Source organism: Bos mutus, chromosome 12 (assembly GCF_027580195.1).
Source record: "Bos mutus isolate GX-2022 chromosome 12, NWIPB_WYAK_1.1, whole genome shotgun sequence".
Lineage (NCBI taxonomy): Eukaryota > Metazoa > Chordata > Mammalia > Artiodactyla > Bovidae > Bos > Bos mutus.
Genome location: NC_091628.1, coordinates 21,619,724 through 21,638,847, shown reverse-complemented (window position 1 = coordinate 21,638,847; position 19,124 = coordinate 21,619,724). Strand labels below are relative to the sequence as shown.

The window sequence follows — 19,124 nt, the reverse complement described above, 5'->3', positions numbered from 1 at the left end:
AAATGGAGTTTTAGTTTTACAAGAAAAGGAGGTCATAAAGTACTTCATGGGATAAATTCTGAAAGAGTTATTCATGTAGAAAACTATGAATATCAGCTTTACTGGGTCCTGTTTACTAAATACTTTTTGGAAGGTGGGAAAGGATCTGGTTAAATCAGCAACTCATTTTTAGATTTTTTTAAGTTTAGAATTAAAGTGTTTAACTGGAAAGTAATAATTACAGTCCTTAATTCTTTTGGAGAGTATTGTGTTCAGATAATACGTATCCAAAAAAGCTTCCAGTCTTCTTCTGACAGCTCTGGCAGTTTTTATATTTTGGTCATAGTTACCGTATAGTCACAGTTACCATTTGAGTTAAAGTGCTTCATGGTAGTTATATACAGTTTTTATCTATAAATATAAATTACATATATGTTCATCTCTTATAGAAACACAAAAATAAAAAATTTTCTCCCTTAGAATAATATATGTATATTATGTGTGGAAAAGTATAAGTGTTAGCTGTTCAGTCATGTCCAACTCTTTGGGACCTCATGGACTACAGCCTGCCAGACTCCTCTGTCCATGGAATTCTCCAGGCAAGAATACTGGAATGGATTGTCATGCCCTTCTCTCCAGGGAATCTTCCTGAACTGGAGATCAAACCCAGGTCTCCTGCATTGCAGGCAGATTCTTTACCATTTGAACCACTAGGGAAGCCCATATTTACGTGTAACATATTATATGTTATATATATATGTATGATCATGCATATTATATAAAATAAATATGATATATATAATATATAACAGAACATTACAAAGAAATAATATGTATAATTATTTTATTAATAATTTCATGTTTATTATATAATATATAAATTATAAATTTGTATATACTGATAGTATTACATATAATATATTCAGAATATATGTATATTTGTATATTATATGAATGACATAATTATGTCATATAATATAAAAACTATTGTTTTATAATTTTATATTATATAGTATACATAATAAATCATATGTAAATATACATATATTATAATAAAGGGGAACTGTTATATTTTTCTGTTTCTATAAGAGTTGAAATGTATACTATATATGTAGTAAATATTTATAGATGGAATATTAATGTTACATAAAACTGATATACATTTATATATGATATATAATTATATACTATATAACATGATATATATTTAATATATTAATTTTATATATCATGTTAACATATATTTAGGAGATCCAACCAGTCCATCCTAAAGGAGATCAGTCCTGAGTGTTCATTGGAAGGACTGATGCTGAAGCTGAAACTCCAATACTTTGGCCACCTGATGCAAAGAACTCACTCATTGGAAAACACCCTGATTTTGAGAAAGACTGAAGGCGGGAGGAGAAGGGGATGAGAGAGGATGAGATGCTTGGATGTCTTCACTGACTCAATGGACATGAGTTTGAGTAAACTCTGGGAGTTGGTGATGGACAGGGAGGCCTGGCGTGCTGCAGTCCATGAGGTTGCAAAGAGTTGGACACGACTGAGCACCCGAACTGAACTGAATATATACTATAATGTATATTTTATTTAAATAGATACTATTTTAAGATAAATATTTTAATATATCAGTATATAATTAAATATACAACTGTATATTATCTAATTTATTATATACAGTATATATAATATATATTATATATAATTTACACACATTATTCTGAGGGGGAAATGCTGTATTTTCTGTTTCTATAAGATACCACGCTGAAGCTTAAACTCCAATACTTTCGCCACCTGATGCAAAGAGTTGACTCGTTGGAAAAGACGCTGATGCTAGCAAAGATTGAAGGCAGGAGGAGAAGGGGATGACAGAGAACTAGATGGTTGGATGGCATCACCGACTCGATGGACATGAGTTTGAGCAAGCTCCGGGAGTTGGTGATGGATAGGGAGGTCTAGTGTGCCGCCGTCCATGGGGTCGCAAAGAGTCAGACATGACTGAGTGACTGAGTTGAACTGATAAGATATGAATTGGATACTTTTTCTAGTTGGTAACAAAGGAGTCACATTTTTCAAGACAGATTCTCCTCTAAGTAATTTAAAATCTGATCCTTGTTAATGGTTGGAAACCTTAAGCCTGTTGAAATTATGAAGTTAAACACATTCTGAGAGATCTATTCAAACTAAAATTCTTTTTGCACACTTTTGTGGTGAGAAAAAGACTTCATTATTTGTAAGAAAATGTGCTTTACCTTAGAAATAGTGTTCAAACATTAGCTTACTGTTTTGCAGAAGGAATATGCTTATGAAGCTGACACAAGATTGTCTCAGACGAACTGGGCAGTTTAGTTTTTGCTTGCTTTTCTGCACATTTGTAAATATTATACATTTCTTTCTAACATATTCCAGAGTATGCAAATATTGATGTATGAAACACAGGTATACAGGAAAAATAAATTACTTTAATGATGGACTCAACCTAAATGACTGAATATCATATTCACAGATTTAAAGTCATGAGATGTGTACAAATGGCTGCCAAATTTATAGCTGTTTCTTCAGATGCACCTCTTGGTATTTAGAATTTTTAATTTTCTGAATTTTTAGAATGTGATGTGTTGGCTGCTTTTGTGAAGCAATGTATAATTGTATAATTTCTGTAAGTAAACTGAATGCTTGGGCTTCCAATCAATATTCCAGAAGCAATAAATATTAATGTTATGCTATTTAGAAAGAACTGTACTTTATATAATTATATGTACAACTATTATATTACTGTACCCACAATAATACTGGACAAATCTCACAGAATTTATTGTAAGCATAAAAAGCTACAGTATATGATTTCATTTATGTGAAATTTTAAAAAAAAGTAAAACTAATCTGTTGTGACAGAAGTGAGAACAGTAATTACCTCCAGTATGTCAGGGTATTGACTGAAAAAGAGCAACAAGTGTTCCACATTGTGATAGGGGTGTTGGTTACATGCATATATACCTATATATAATTTTAATCAAGATACACATTTAAGGCAAGTGCAATTTACAATATTTGTTTGCCTCAAAGTATAACAACATACCCACATGTATATAGGTACACTGATATATAGACATACACACATTTACATACATAATTACATTTTACTGAGATATAACAAATGGATATACAGTAATGTATACACATGCACAGGGCTTCCCAGGTGGCTCAGAGGGTAAAGAATCTGCCTGCAGCACAGGAGACACAGGTTCAGTCCCTGGGTCAAGAAGATCCCCTGGAGGAAGGCATGGCAACCCACTCTAGTATTCTTGTCTGGAGAATCCCAAGGACAGAGGAGCCCAATGGGCTATACTCCATGGGGTTGCAAAGAGTTGGACACGACTGAAGCAACTGAGCATGCGCGCATACACATCCACACACATATGAAAACTTCTTAAACAATTACTTTTAACTAGAATTTCATAGTAAACATCATTTGATGTTTGAACTTATTTAACCTATAGAACCTGAAGCAGTATGTATCCACTGTAATTTAGGATCTCAACCTAAGAACAGATATTTTTAAAGAATTCTCCATCTTTCCCTCTATGACAGACCATGAAAAATGGCCACAATTCCCCACAGATACAACAGAGATGGTATCTGTTGTCTGTCTGAATCTGAACTGGGTTTGTAGTTGGCTCGTCTGATAGAATAAGGTAGAAGCCACATTACACTAGTTTGGTGCCTGGGCCTTTGGAGGTTCGGCATTCTTTGGCTGGATAATAACGAGGTCCTTGCCACTGCTTTATGCGAACAAGCCTGAGCTAGCCTGTTGGAGAATGAGAATCACATGGAGCTTCCGGGCATGCCATCTTAGACTAGCCAGTCCTCAGATGCCCAGGTGCTGCCCACAGATGCGTAAGTTAGCTCCGCCAAGATTAGTGAAGCCAATTCCTGATTGGCAGAGCCAGCCAGTTAAGCCCAACTCAAATGTACAAACCACATTATCACGAGCTGTTTGCTATTGGAAGTCACTGAAGTTTTGGGGCAATTCATAACACAGCAAAAGCTAACAGATAACAACCCATGATAATTTTTTTTTTTTATCTGAAAGAGTACATTTTCAGGAGAGTACTGCTGTCTCTGGGCCAAGGTTATCTTATGACTCCAGAGTCTGTGTTTGCTGAGAAATGTGAGCTTCTGTTAGATAAAAACCTTTACCTTAATGGGATTCCTGTAGAAAGACTGCTTTCCAGAAGATGGGAATGACATGGCAATAATACGCTCTGGAAGTCAAAACAGTCACTATTACAAATGTTATAGATGTGAAGCAACACATGAGAACTCAATTTACATGTAATCAGACTCCTTCTCCATAGAAAAGAATTTTCAGGATTGAGAATGACCAAAGAAAAAGCTAACTAACCCTCAGCATAATCAGCATAACATATGAAAGTATTCACTATTTTGATCATTACACTTAATGTTCCCAAGACTCAAATGGTTCAAGACTTAAGCAACAGATTTGTCTGTTCAAATGGTTGAAGAATTAAGCAATAACTTTAGTCTGGAGCACCCTCTGTGGTCGGAATTGGTTTCTTAAACACCAAAGGAAAATGAGAGATCTGGGCTCCAACAACGTTAGGAACTCCTGGGATGTTTTCCAGTGTTCCCTTGACTCAGAAACCTGAGACCCAAAAGCAATGACCTCATCCTAGGGTTCCAGCAAGAGAAGAGGTTTCTCTGAAAACCTCAAGACCAAGGATAACTCCTAAAACTTAATAAATTCTAAACCAAACAAATGACTTCAGCTGAAAACCCATGCAACTTTCATACTATAACCAAGTAGCCCTGATTTGAGATGAAAATTGAGATTTTTCCATTGTCAGGGTTACACTCCAAGTATGTCACTACCATAGTGGCAGAAGTCTTCATGGACAAAGAATGCTTTGCAAGAACACGGCTTAGGGCAAAAACTAAACATATAATTACTCACACACACGAAAAATGTGGTGTTAATATAGGCAATCAACAGATAAACTTCACAAACCAGTAACATAAGTGAGGTCTAAGTCAAATCCATCCTTCTTGTACCGCCGTTTGTTTCCTGAAACCTAAGAGTTTATAACAGTCATTCACTTGTAATACATAAACCAACATTAAAAAAAATAACAATATATAGATATCTAAAACCCTAGACAGTAGTCCCCAAAATACAAACATTTTTTTTTCTGAAAAGTAAGCATATTTCGCCCACTTACCATCCTTCTGGTTAGCATTTCAAGATGTCTTTTTTGATAAGCCAGATGAAAAACTCTTATCAGAATGACAAGTCTTACAGGTCGTAAAACAATTCTCAACCTAACAATAAATTTAAAAGATTCAGTTTTGCTTTAGAAACAGAGGATTTTGTCAATATAGACTAAGTCTAGAGCAGCAGCTCTTAACCAAGGGCAATTTTGCATACGCCCTCCACCCCATCCCAGCTTCCCTCCTGCCCACCCAAGGCATATTCAGCAATGTTCAGAGACATTTCTAGTTGTCACAACAGCCTGTGGGTGGGGAGGTGGGGGGTGTTGCTACTTGCATCTAGTGGGTAGAGGCTAAGGATGCTGGTCAGCACCAATGCACACGACAGCTCCCAATACTGGGACTTCCCTGGCAGTTCAGTGGTTAAGACTGTGCTTTCACTGCAGGGCAGCTTAGGTTCAACTTCTGGTTAGAGAACTAACCTACACAGTCAAAAAAAATTTTTTTTTAATTTTTAATTCAAAATTCAAAATATCAATAGTGCTGGGTTGAGGAAACTCTGGTTTAAAGAAAAAGTCACATGATAGACTCTCAGAATGTGTAGGTTTAACTTCAGTAGATTTAAGACAAGTATTTTTCCATCTTTTTCCCATCGAAAGAGAATTCCTGTTCATCTCTGTCACTCCCATGAGTAACAGGGGCTCACTAGAGCTGTGAACATACATCACACAGGCAGCAGATTACTTTCCAAGTGTGTCTTCTACCATCAGGAGAAAACATGATGGCAGAGAAGTAATGGTTTGGGCTAGCGCTTCTCTAACTTGAGCATGCACACTGATTCAGTAGGTCGAGAGTGGGCCCTGAGGTGGTGTTGTTCTTGTATTTCTGATAAACTCTTCACTGATCCTGACATTGCCTGTCTAAGGACTACACTGGCTTTGGCTATTTTAAGAAAATCTCCAAAAGCTTATTAAATTTTGTTGGGACCTGAATGAAAGTCCTTAGATGCCAGAGTACAAAAAAAAGCAGTATACTATTTGACTCAGGAATAAGCCCAGTGAATCACCCAACAGCCACATCCCAGAACACTTTTATTCTTTTTCTCTCTGCCACAGTAGAAAGAGGAGGAAAAAGAAAAAAGCCATTGGTCTCTCACACATTTTTGTTTGATTTCTAACAGTTCTAACTTCGCCTCAGCTTACATCATGTCAGTTCAGTTCAGTTCAGTCGTGTCTGACTCTTTGTGACCCCATGAATCACAGCACGCCAGGCCTCCCTGTCCATCACCAACTCCCAGAGTTCACTCAAACTCATGTGCATCGAGTCGGTGATGCCATCCAGCCATCTCATCCTCTGTCGCCCCCTTCTCCTCCTGCCCCTCCCAGCATCAGGGTCTTTTCCAATGAGTCAACTCTTTGCATGAGGTGGACAAAGGATTGGAGTTTCAGCTTCAGCATCAGTTCTTCCAATGAACACCCAGGACCGATCTCCTTTAGGATGGACTGGTTGATCTCCTTGCAGTCCAAGGGACTTGCAAGAGTCTTCTCCAACACCACAGTTCAAAAGCATCAATTCTTTGGCACTCAGCTTTCTTCACTGTCCAACTCTCACATCCATACATGACCACTGGAAAAACCATAGCCTTGACTAGATGGACCTTTGTTGGCAAAGTAATGTCTCTGCTTTTCAATATGCTATCTAGGTTGGACATAACTTTCCTTCCAAGGAGTGTCTTTTAATTTCATGGCTGCATTCACCATCTGCAGTGATTTTGGAGCCCCAAAAATAAAGTCTGACACTGTTTCCATTGTTTCCCCATTTATTTCCCATGAAGTGATGGGACCAGATGCCATGATCGTAGTTTTCCGAATATTGAGCTTTAAGCCAACTTTTTCACTCTCCTCTTTGACTTTCATCAAGAGGCTTTTTAGTTCCTCTTCACTTTCTGCCATAAGGGTGGTGTCTTCTGTATATCTGAGGTTATTCATATTTCTCCCGGCAATCTTGATTCCAGCTTGTGCTTCATCCAGCCCAGCGATTCTCATGATGTACTCTGCATAGAAGTTAAATAAACAGGGTGACAATATACAGCCTTGACGTACTCCTTTTCCTATCTGGAGCCAGTCTGTTGTTCCATGTCCAGTTCTAATTGTTGCTTCCTGACCTGCATATGGGTTTCTCAAGAGGTAGGTCAGGTGGTCTGGTATGCCCATCTCTTTCAGAATTTTCCACAGTTTATTGTGATCCACACAGTCAAAGGCTTTGGTGTAGTCAATAAAGCAGAAATAGATGTTTTTCTGGAACTCTCTTGCTTTTTCGATGATCCAGCAGATGTTGGCAATTTGATCTCTGGTTCCTCTGCCTTTTCTAAAACCAGTTTGAACATCTGGAAGTTCACGGTTCACATCATGTCGACTATACTGCAAAAATTCAACTTCTGTATTGTACAGCACAGAGAATGCAGCCAATACTTTATAATCACTATAAATGGAGTAAAAAAAAAAAAAAATCCAACGTCTGTGCTGCTACCCAAGTCATCTGGTTTTCTGTTCCACTTGTTCCTTTTTAGAGAATCATCATAGAAGTCACTCAAATTTTGCATCAACTCAAACCAGTCCTCTCTAGGTTACAGGAAAAACCCAGGAATTTCACATGTGAGAAATCTGTGGTTGAGGCACAAGTGGAAACTTAGTGGAAAATTCAAGTTAAGACAAGAGGCAAGTCCCCAGTTTCTTTTTTTGGAGGCACCATCTTCTTCATTCAGTGGAAGGTACCACCTTTTGCTGGGCCCTAAACACCACCATCCTTTTGTTTACAAGTGTGTGGAAATTTATCTAAACGTTTCATTTGCCAGCATATTTAGAACAGAATCAGCACATTTAGAGTTTAAAAAAGATTACATAAAATGAAAGTCACAGATACTAGTTTTTTAAAAAGAAAAACTTTGAGAGACAAAGCATATGTTTCTTACCTGGGGAAAATTTTAGCAAGTATAGAGTCATACAAAAGATAAGTGATATCAACCAGTAGAGTCACAATAATAATGGCAGCATCTAAGGAGTTAAATATATCAGAAAAATATGGTCGTATCCTATAATAAAAACAAACAAACAAAAAATACAAGCTGATGCTTCCCCAAAGAAATCAGGATATTTTAAGAGGATAAATTTATTTGACTCATTCCCCCTGCCTTAATTCTGCTTTAATGAATGACTGAAAGTACATTTACCAGACTAAGAGAAAAAATACTCATACTCATTATTTTAGATTTACATATGACAAAAGCATCCATATTGCAACATAAGTACAGTAAGAGGTATAACCAAACCACTGAACAAGAGGCAAGCCCTATCTTCACAACAGGTGGGAGAGAAAGATGAGATGGTGGGTTGAGCTATCAGGCAATGAAAGCTGACCATGTCACAGCCCTAGAAAAACGGACTGTGAAGAGGGCACAAGAGGAGCCTGTGAGAGGAAGACACATCCACTGCTTTGGCCAGCAGACTCATCCCTGGCTTTGTACCCACAGTGGGGTCCCAGTGGGCTGGTGTGGCTTCCTCTGTGCAGAGGGGATCTTCTGGTGTCTGCACCTCCTCCCCAACACTGGCTCCTTCAGCCACGGGCAATGAGGCTCCAGAGAAAGCCTCTTGCAATGCTGGGGTAGCCTCTTTTAGGTTGGGGTAACCTGGGAGTGGGCAACTGTCCTAAGCCCAGAGATTTGAGGGCAGAGGGTTCAAGTTCAAGGGCAGAGAGGAGACAAGTGTGTTCCAAATGTTCTGGTGAAGTGAGGCTGGGGCTCCGAGGCTGCATTCCCACCTTCTCAGGAAGCCAGAAGCCAAGAAAGCTAGTTGCTGCCTCTCTCCTGAGCGCCGCCCCGCACTGGGATGTGTGTCCCTCAGCTCTTTGGGGACCTTCCCACAAGTTTCTATTTCAGCTGAGGTAGGGAACTATTCGTGATCTATTACCTGGTATTTAATACACTGTCAGCTGATGCTGGGAAAGATTGAAGGCTAAAAGGAGAAGGGGGTGGCATGGGATGAGAATTAGATAGCATCACTGCCTCGATGGCCATGAATCTGAGCAAATTCCGGGATATAGTGAAGGACAGGGAAGCGTGGTGTACTGAAGTCCATGGAGTCCCAAAGAGTCAGACACGACTAAACAACGACAGCTTTTATTTACACTCAACTCTTCATGAAACTACCAATATTTATGCTTCATATATATATATTCCTCTTAATAATATCCATGTAGACATACTAGCTGCTTGGCCCCGTTCTTCAAACCCTTTAGCTTTATCTGTTAAAGGAACCATCTAGAATACATGGTTTAGAGACTAGAGTGCCAGTTGCAACCATAATATTAAAGCAAAATATAGTAGAAATTGGGATTTGGACTATTGTTTCTCTTGTTTCTCAATGCTTCAGAGAGATTTAGTTTGACAAAGAGGGGCATATTTGGTTGCATTGACTTGCTAATTACTTGGGGATGCCTCTTATAGCACAAAATAGTTCTATGTGTTTTTTAAAAAACGAATAAAACTTACCCTTCTATAAACACTCGAAGAGAAACATCCATGAAAAAAAAAAAAGCAATAACAAAAGAAACTGAACGAGACTCCAAAGAAATATGTGTCGTGCCACTAAGGAAAATTACATCTTTGATGATGAGGGCCATGTCCAGAAAGATCAGCAAGATTGCAAATATTCTATAACAAACAAATAGACTGAATAAGGATAAAGTGGTTTTTACACCCACAGACTAATTTCAGCCCAATGATCTGATATCAAAATGTTATTATTCCAAATTAAACTGTTCGGTAGTAGGGAGAAATGCTCTGCTTTAGAGTCTCAAATTACTCTGAATGAAGTTATGGTTGCCTAGGGGGAAGGATGCTTTTGATGCTTTTGAACTGTGGTGTTGGAGAAGACTCTTGACAGTCCCTTGGACTGCAAGGAGATCCAACTAGTCCCTCCTAAATGAAATCAGTCCTGAATATTCATTGGAAGGACTGATGCTGAAGCAGAAATTCCAATACTTCGGCCACCCAATGCAAAGAACCAATTCATTGGAAAAGGCCCTGATGCTGGGAAAGATTGAAGCCAGGAGGAGAAGGGGATGACAGAGGATGAGATGGCTGGGTGGCATCACTGACTGGATGAACATGAGTTTGAGCAAGTTCCGGGAGTTGGTGATGGACAGGGAAGTCTGCTGTGCTACAGTCCATGGGGTCGCAAAGAGTCGGACATGACTGAGCAACTGAACTGAACTGAACTAAGCGGGGAGGATGGGGGAAAGGGAGAGTTAGGGAGTTTGGGATGGATACATACACACTGCTATGTTTAAAATGCATAACCAACAAGGACCTACTGTACAGCACAGGGAACTCTGCTCAATGTTATGTGGCAGCTTGGATGCGAGGGGAGTTTGGGGGAGAATGGATACATGTATGTGTATGACTGAGTCCCTTCACTGTTCACCTGAAACTATCACGAAATTGTTAATTGGTTATATCCCAATACAAAATGCATCATTGTTAATTGGCTATGTGTGTATGCTAAGTCACCTCAGTCATGTCCAACTCTGTGCTATGCTGCAGACTGTAGCCTGCCAGGCTCCTCGGTCCATAGGATTCTCCAGGCAAGAATACTGGAGTGGGCTACCATGCCCTCCTCTAGGGATCTTCCCGACCCAGGGATGGAAACTTAGTCTCTTACATCTCCTGGCTTGGTAGGCGTGTTCTTTACCACCTGTGCCACTTTGGAAGCCCTAATCAGCCATACTCCAGCACAAAATAAAAAGTAAAAAAAAATAAAAACATTATTTCTATTTTCAAAAAATAAATAAATGACTCTGTTTTCACTCAATAGAAGCAGTCATTAGGAAAATAAATTTCCACTAAACCACTTCATGGTATTGTGCCCTTTTATAATAGACACATCAGACTGACACTCCAAGACAAAACAGGGAAACTACACTGGCTCAGTGGTAAAGAAATCTGCCTGCAATACAGGAGACTCAAGTTCAGCCCCTGAGTTGGGAAGACCCCATGGAGAAGGGAATGGCTACCCACTCTAGTATTCTTGCTTGGAGAATTACATAGAGGAGCCTGTTGATTACATGTTAATGGATGGTTCTGGGCATGTAAGAAGGAATTCAATTCCATAAATACATACATGATTGAATTATAAAGTACCTCCTAAGCCTTTCTCTTATATATGCTAAACCCATTGTCCATAAGTTGATTATACTATTTGTATAACCTGTGAAGATAATCTCCAAGGCACTTTTTCACAATTGTAATGCAAATTAAAATATTATTGCTTTAAAAGGAAGTAAGTATGTTGTGTGAATCTGTAACACAGTATGAAATCTTACTATCATGTAGAAATGAACCATCTAAGTAAAATGAATCCAGAATTAAGGAGTAATTCTAGATGAATATTTACTAAAACACTTTCCTTATAATTATAGAATTTTGAAATGCATGTTTCATTATTTTGACTTTTACAGGTAGAAAAAGACATGTTAACGCATTACTATTAGACTTGGGTAAATACCATTTCTTTTGCAATTCTTAATATTCCACTTCAATTAAAATTCCAAGATAAATTAGATTGCATTAAATGGGGCACAAAGGTATTTAGCAACATACTGACAGTGGAGGTGCCTTTCCCCCTCCCAGATCTTTTGCCATAAAAATATTGATATTAAATGTAATACATCTTTAATTACTTCCATCTCTAGAGTCTCACATACCTGAAAGTGAAGGATGATATAATTAAGTACACAATTCTCTTTATCTTGCTACTGCAAATGGAAGTAAAAATAAGATTTCAGAGCTTATCTGAAATTATTTTTCAGGAAATTATTTTTCAAGTGTATCAGTTCCTCCTAACATGTAGTATGAAATTTAACCAACAAAGGCCTTTATATTAACAAATATAATCTTTAAAGTACCTAGAAATTGCCCAACAAAATGCTTATTAATAACTATGGCCTTCCCTGGGGGCTCAGTGGCAGAGAACCTGCCTGCCAGTGCAGGAGACTCGGGTTCAATCCCTGGGTCGGGAAGATCCTCTGGAGAAGGAAATGGCAACTCACTCCAGTATTCTTGCCTGGGAAATCCCATGGATAGAGGAGTCTGGTGGGGCTACCATCCATGGGGTTGCAAAGAATCAGACACAACTAAAAATGTTTCCTGATTTTTTCTTTTACTTTCCTATATAGAATATATGTGAATAAAACACTAAACTTTGAATGTTTAGCAACACTTCTCTTGACTATAAAGCTCTAACCCCAACTTTACGGTAAGATTAAGCCTGGGGTCATCAACTAAAGCAACATCGCATGGAAACAGAAGGGAATGGTATAAGCTCAGCCTCCCATGAGCGAGCTGTGGGATCCTGCGCAAGTCATCAAACCATGGCCAGACCTGTTCTGTAGCAATAGAATAAGGGACCTCAGGGAAGCTCTCCTCTTGTAATATTTATTTCTTGAAACAAGCCACCCCATGAATATGACAGTTAAACACTAATGAGACTCACATTGGGGGTGGCAAGTGCACTATGGGGGTAAGGAATTTTAATAAGATGCACTTCAAAAGAGAAACACCCTAGAGGCCGGGCTCCTTCTGTTAGTAGGAGAAGGAGACAGTTCTATAGCACTAGCAATTAGGCTTCATTTTACCATATGGCAGCAGACAAGGTAGCCATCAGGGAACAATTTCTTGCCCTGCTAAAGCCTCCCACATGAGAGCCCAGTTCCACCCCCAGTGGGATTTGATCCCAAAGCAGTGCTCAGTCTGTGCCCAAGACCAGAGAAGGGAGAGGATGGAGGCTGCACAGAACTGGGGCACTGGCAAAATGGGCCACAGATGGATGCTCTGAGGCTAAGCTGAGTGGTAAGATCTCCCCATTCCCTCTAATTTCTCCCTTCTCCATCAGCACTCATCTCCCCTACCCAGGCTTGGGGAGCAAAGGTTGATGTCATCTGAGACAACAAAATCAGAAAAGCAGAGGAGGAAAAGATGGAACTTAGGTTTTTAAAAAATGTTTTGGTTCTCTGTAAATTACATCATAATGTGTGAAGTGTGCTGAACTCAAAAGGCTGGAAAAAGCAAATAAAACAGATTCTGGAAAGACTCAAAGTAAAGAATATAATAGAGATGGATTTGAAAGTCATTGAACAAGATATAAATTTTTTTCAATAATGGGTTCATTCATTCAACCAAACTCAGTGAGTGCCTACTACGTGCCATGGCACCGTTGGAAGCACTGGAGATACAGCAGTTAAAATGGACAAGATTTTCTTCCATCAGGATGTTTGCATTCTGTCTCGTGCAGATCATAATATAATAAATATATTCATGATATGTCACTAAGTAATAAGATTATTTCTAAAACAATGTAAGCATGATACTATACTCATAAACAAAAAATTTATAAGTCTGAAGAACCTTGAAGGGCATCTATTAAAAATTAAGAATGCCTATTTATTGCTTGTCTATATTTTCTGATTTTCCTAATAATTAAATTTTGCTGTTTGATTTTTGGTTTTTAGTGTAAAATGTATTTATGGTGCTTTAGCGTTTTAAAAGCACTTACATATTATTCTATTTTTATTTTTATAAGGTGATAATTGCGGTAAGGATCATTAAATTAGGGCAAGGACAATGGAGGGAGGTACAGTTTTGATGCTGAGATAATGAAGTACTCACTTGGGAGAAAAACAGATTCTTACATTTTATACTTTAATAGAAAAGAAATTCTGGGCAGATGTTTTACTTTAATGTAGAAAATAAATTCAAAACAAATGAAATTTTGGAGACTATATTAGAATCATAGGTAGAGAAAGACTTTCTGATGCTTAAAGCATAAATAATAAAGAAAGGTATAGATATATTTGACTGTGTGAGGATTATAAACTTCTATAGAGTGAAAATCTAGACAAAATGGGAAAAGCTACTTGCCCTTTTTGTGATATAAAAGTGATATATTTAACTTTTCTATCCAATGGCAGTGATAAACACCCCAATTTTAATTGGGCAAAGGCAGATTGAAGACAATGAAATAAAAGTTCTATGAAAATAAATATAAACAAAAACAATGTCAAATGAGCATTAGAACAAACATTCCCTGACATTGAAGAGATCACTGGGCTAGTGTGGGAAGGGAGAAAAAGGGTACACTGCATCTTCGTGTGGAAAGGCACGTTGAAATCAATAGCCTCACAAACATTTCCCTTGACATAGAATTTCCATTGAGGAGGATTTTTATTTTAAAGAAATAAAATATACAGAGATTTGGTCTCAAAATTAGTCATTTTTTGTAATAGTAAATGTCCTAAACAGCTTAAATGTCCAGAAATATCTGACAATTTAAATAACAATTTAAACGTTTACCATGAATTATTACACAGTTGTCAAAAGGAAGGTTGCAAGTTCAGAAATCAATAAATATATAATGGTGTAAATGCAAATGCATGGAAATATACTCATGATATATCACTAAGTAACAAGGTTATTTTTAAACAATGTATATCCATAAATAAATGATTCGTAAGCCTAAAGAATCTTGAAGAGCATCTATTAAAAAATAAGAATGCCTATTTATGGAGGATTTATTGCTTGTCTGTATTTTCTGATTTTCCTAAAAATTGACCTTTGTTGCTTTTTTAGTTTTTAGTATAAAATTTATTTATGGTGCTTCAGAGTTTTAAGAGCATTTACATTTTATTCTACTTTTATTTTTAGTTTTATTGTATAACACTCAGTAGATATTGTAGATAACATTACTAGTTTACAGATAAATGATCTAAAATTTAAAGTGGCTTAATATTTCACCAAGTGTCCAGTGTATATGAAATGCCAAAGTGTGTGTGTGTTAGTTGCTCAGTCGTGTCTGACTCTTTGCAACCCCATTGACTGTAGCCCACCAGGTTCCTCTGTCCATGGGATTCTCCAAGCAAGAATACTGGAGTGGGTTGTCTGTCTCTTCTCCAGGAGATCTTTCCAACTCAGATATCGAACCTGGGTTCGATATACAGACAGATTCTTTACCAACTGAGCCACCAGGGAAGCCCACTTAGATACCATAGCCAAGCACCAATTCCAAGTCTTACTCCAAAATCAGTACCATCCCCCTAGTCTGAAACACCAGTGTCTCTCACACAGGGACTATTGCAAATGCCACACAAATCTATAAAGAAACGTTTGTCACTTAAAAACCAAACTAACACTTTCTGTTTGTAAGAAGAAGGAAATGCTTGTCTTACTCAATCTTCTCAAATTTTGCCCCAGTCCTAGGCAGCCTCATTGCAGAAAATATAGTTAATATGCAGACACATCATTTAATTAAGTAGCAGAGTGAACTCTTCATTGATGGCCCATGATGAAAAGACACAGAAAAAGGAAATTCATGGGTAAGTTGAAGAACCATTTGTATTCATGAGTCACCCCTATATTTTTCATTTTATCTTTGTCTAGACACCAACTGATTGCACCAGTAACCAGTTAATTTCTTCCTTAGCGCTACACACTTCCCACCATAAATTCAAGTTGGTGAGTGGTTAAATAACTGGCCAAGAGAGAAGAAAAATCTCAATGAGTAATTCTGAAGTCCAGACATATAGGATTTTTAAATTGAAGTATAATTGATTTACAACATTATATTACTTTCAGGTGTATAGCACAGTGATTAATAATTTTATAGACTGTATTCTATTTAAAGTCCCTGCAAAATACTGGCTATATTTCCTTGTGCTATACAATATATCCTTGTTGCTTATTTTATACATAGTAGCTTGGGGGAAAGGTCGAGTCAGACACATGAGATTTTAAAAACATGTCCTTGCAGTTGAGTACAGATGAAAAAGTGCCTTCAGATGAGTGCAACAAGAAGTACTCTCATGAGATTACTCAGACACAAGACAAAATTAATAAAATCCCAGGGGACATTAAGAGGGCCTTAATCAGCAAAACACATTTGCTTTTGCTGTTAGTCCTATTTACTCTTAGACAAAAGTCAATAAAACTAGGAATTAGAACATAGCCAACAAAAAAGAGAAAGGAACACAACTGAAGAGTAAGTAGCATTCTGCAATCCTTGATTAAGAAATTTTGTAGGACAATTCAAATCTACTAAGAATACGTTCACATTTTAAAACTAGAAGAATATTCCACTTATGAATATGTAGAAATATTTTTTCAAGCATGGTACTTATATGCAACTTCAAATACTCTATACCCTTCCTCCCAAACATCTTGCTATCTTTCCACAGTTTTCCTTTTCACCTCAGCATGAGCCCCATCTTCCAAAAGGTAAGAAATGCATCAACAGCTCCCTCCCTCCGAACTTCAAACGGACTTACTATTGTGGGTTGAGAAAGTCAATGTCTTCATCGACATCACTAATCTTGGACAGCTGTTCTATTATACTTCAACCACCAACAAATGCAAAAATACATCATTAGAGACTTGCTGCATGGAACAGTGATGTGAAAAATTTACTTGAACAAAAAGAATTCCTTAAATCTAAAGGGTAGTCAACATGACTTAGCTCACTGGAAGACCCAATCTTACAGAAAGAAATGTCGAAGTATTGTCTAGAAAATTCTGTATTACTACGAATCCTTCCAAGACTGAATTTTGCAAATCTGTATTTCTCCCTCTGTCACTATAAGTCTGTATAAATCTCTGCCTTTCTCACTTTTTCTATATAGACTGAGAGATTAATACTCTCTAGATAGCACTGACCCAGGTAAATGATCTGAACAGTCTTGGATGGCAGTGTCATTGAAAGAGAAGCTATATCAAACTAGTCAAAGACCTTTGATGTCAATTTATTCAGGTCAATATAAAAGGTTAAAAATGAACCTAGCATCAAATGATTTAACTTTTTTGGCTGAAATTGGATACACTTGCTCTAGAACTTAAAAACTGGTTAAGCTCTAATATATATATATATGTTAATTAGTTATTTGGAACCTGGGTCCCTGCACCACCTACTTTTCACATATTATGGATATCTTGTTTTCTCCTGGAATCAGGAGGCTGCCTGAGATGGGGACTCTGACTAATTGGATTTCATGCATTCCAACGTCCTCCTTCCCCTTTCCCCCATTTGTATCTCACCTTTCATCGATGCTTCTCATGTTACACAAGTCAGAGCTGAAGGATTAAAATGTACAAAGTAAGACTCCATACGTTTTATAGATTTTTAAATACAACTTAGCTATAATTACTCTGCAATTGATAGTCTAATTATCTGAAAAATAGCATTTTAATCAGTTATTTAAAACCTGGTATTTCATTTTTCTGTAGAAATGAACATTATATATCAGTAATGAAAAATCCTAGTCATGTGGAAAAACTTAATACATCAAATGTTATGTACTTTACTCCTGAACCCAATCCCCAAGTGTAACACCATTTTGTGATGAAATTTGCTTCAAAATTCACCTTCAGTTTGTAGGTACTCATCTCACTGGTTCTGTAATTTTCTGCCTTCTCAAGTCCCTACACCGTCCAGTAACCTCTCATGAATCACAGATGTCTTTCCTGCCCTTGAGAGATACGGTCAAGACAAGGCAGGGGTCCCTCCAATGTAATGGTGGGTTTGGGTTACCAGCCTCACATAGAGGCAGAGCTGTGGAAGGTGAGCGACATATTCAGGACCTATGAGATACATAGTTTTCCTGCTAAGGGCTCCCCTCTGCTCTCTGTCCACCAAGACCTTCTCCTGTCCTCTTCTGGCCCATGCATGGGCAATCTGATACTTTCCTCAGGGCTGTGGCTGCTCCTAACTAAGGGTAATAAAACAGACTAGCAGTAAGCAGACTCCTTTTATGACCTGTTTATTTTCCCCCAAATAGATCCAAAAAAGAAAGTAGCATGTTGAGGCTGGAAAAACAAAAATCCTAGCTAAAGTGTCCTGTTAACTCTGTATTGCCAGTAGCCACTTCTCAGAATAAATTTCACAAATCTCAATACCCCCCCACCCCCACTTACTCTTATCTATATATATCTCACCTTTCATTGCAGGATTCAGCGTAAGTTACTTTTTTCACCTTGCTCTGGTCACAGCTAAAAGATCATAAATGCACACAGTAAGACTTTACATGTCTCCCTAGACTTATTTTTAAATGCAAATTAACTACAGAAATAATAGTAGACTTAGTCACTCAGTTTTGTCTGACTCTTTGCACCAATCCCATGGACTATAGACCACCAGGCTCCTCCGTCCATGGCATTCTCCAGATAAGAATACTGGAGTGGATTGCCATTTCTTTCTCCAGGGATCTTCCCAACCCAGGGATCTGCAGATTACCTACAATTACTCTAAAATTTGGGCTTCCCAGGTGGCCCAGTGGTAAAGAATCTGCCTGCCAACGCAGAAGACATGGGTTCAATCCCTGGGTCAGAAAGATCCCCTGGAGAAGGAAATGGCAACCCACTCTAGTATTCTTGTCTGGAGAACCCCAGGGACAGTGTAGCCTGACGGGCTACACTCCATGGGGTTGCAAAGAGTCATACACATCTGAGCTCACACACACACACACACATGTACTCTACAATTTAAAACCTAGTTGTCCCCCAAATAACATTCTAATCAGTCATTTGAAACCTGTAAACCAGGCTTTATATGATTATAATGAGAATCTTGGTCCTATGGGGCGAATAGATCAAGTTTATGGACATTTCTTGACACCTGAGCCCCTTCAGAAGTACAACCTTCTCCTTGCTTCAAAATAAGTTTCTCTCCTTTCTTAGCCCACTTTAGTAAAGCTTCAAACACAGGCATTTGGATAGCTGCCTAGGGGGTTTGACTGCTCCTGAGAGAGAGAAAGGGCTTCCCTGGTGGCTCAGTGGTAAAAAATCCACCCTCCAAAGCAGGAGATAAAGCTTCAATCTCCAA

The 19,124-nt window shown here is 38.0% G+C and overlaps 1 protein-coding gene across 1 annotated transcript in view; it reads right to left on the bottom strand.

The window, feature by feature from the left end:
* LOC102284058 (phosphatidylinositol 3,4,5-trisphosphate 3-phosphatase TPTE2) overlaps positions 1-5,311 on the bottom strand; it is a 34,493-nt gene extending 29,182 nt beyond the window's left edge. Inside the window, exons 1-3 of the mRNA XM_070380835.1 lie at positions 5,220-5,311; positions 5,009-5,072; positions 4,180-4,244 (exon numbers count right to left, since the gene is read on the bottom strand). Coding sequence (XP_070236936.1) covers positions 4,180-4,244; positions 5,009-5,072; positions 5,220-5,237 — 147 coding nt within the window. The 5' untranslated portion in view covers positions 5,238-5,311. The remainder of the gene's footprint in view (positions 1-4,179; positions 4,245-5,008; positions 5,073-5,219) is intronic.
* Positions 5,312-19,124: the final 13,813 nt, after the last annotated feature.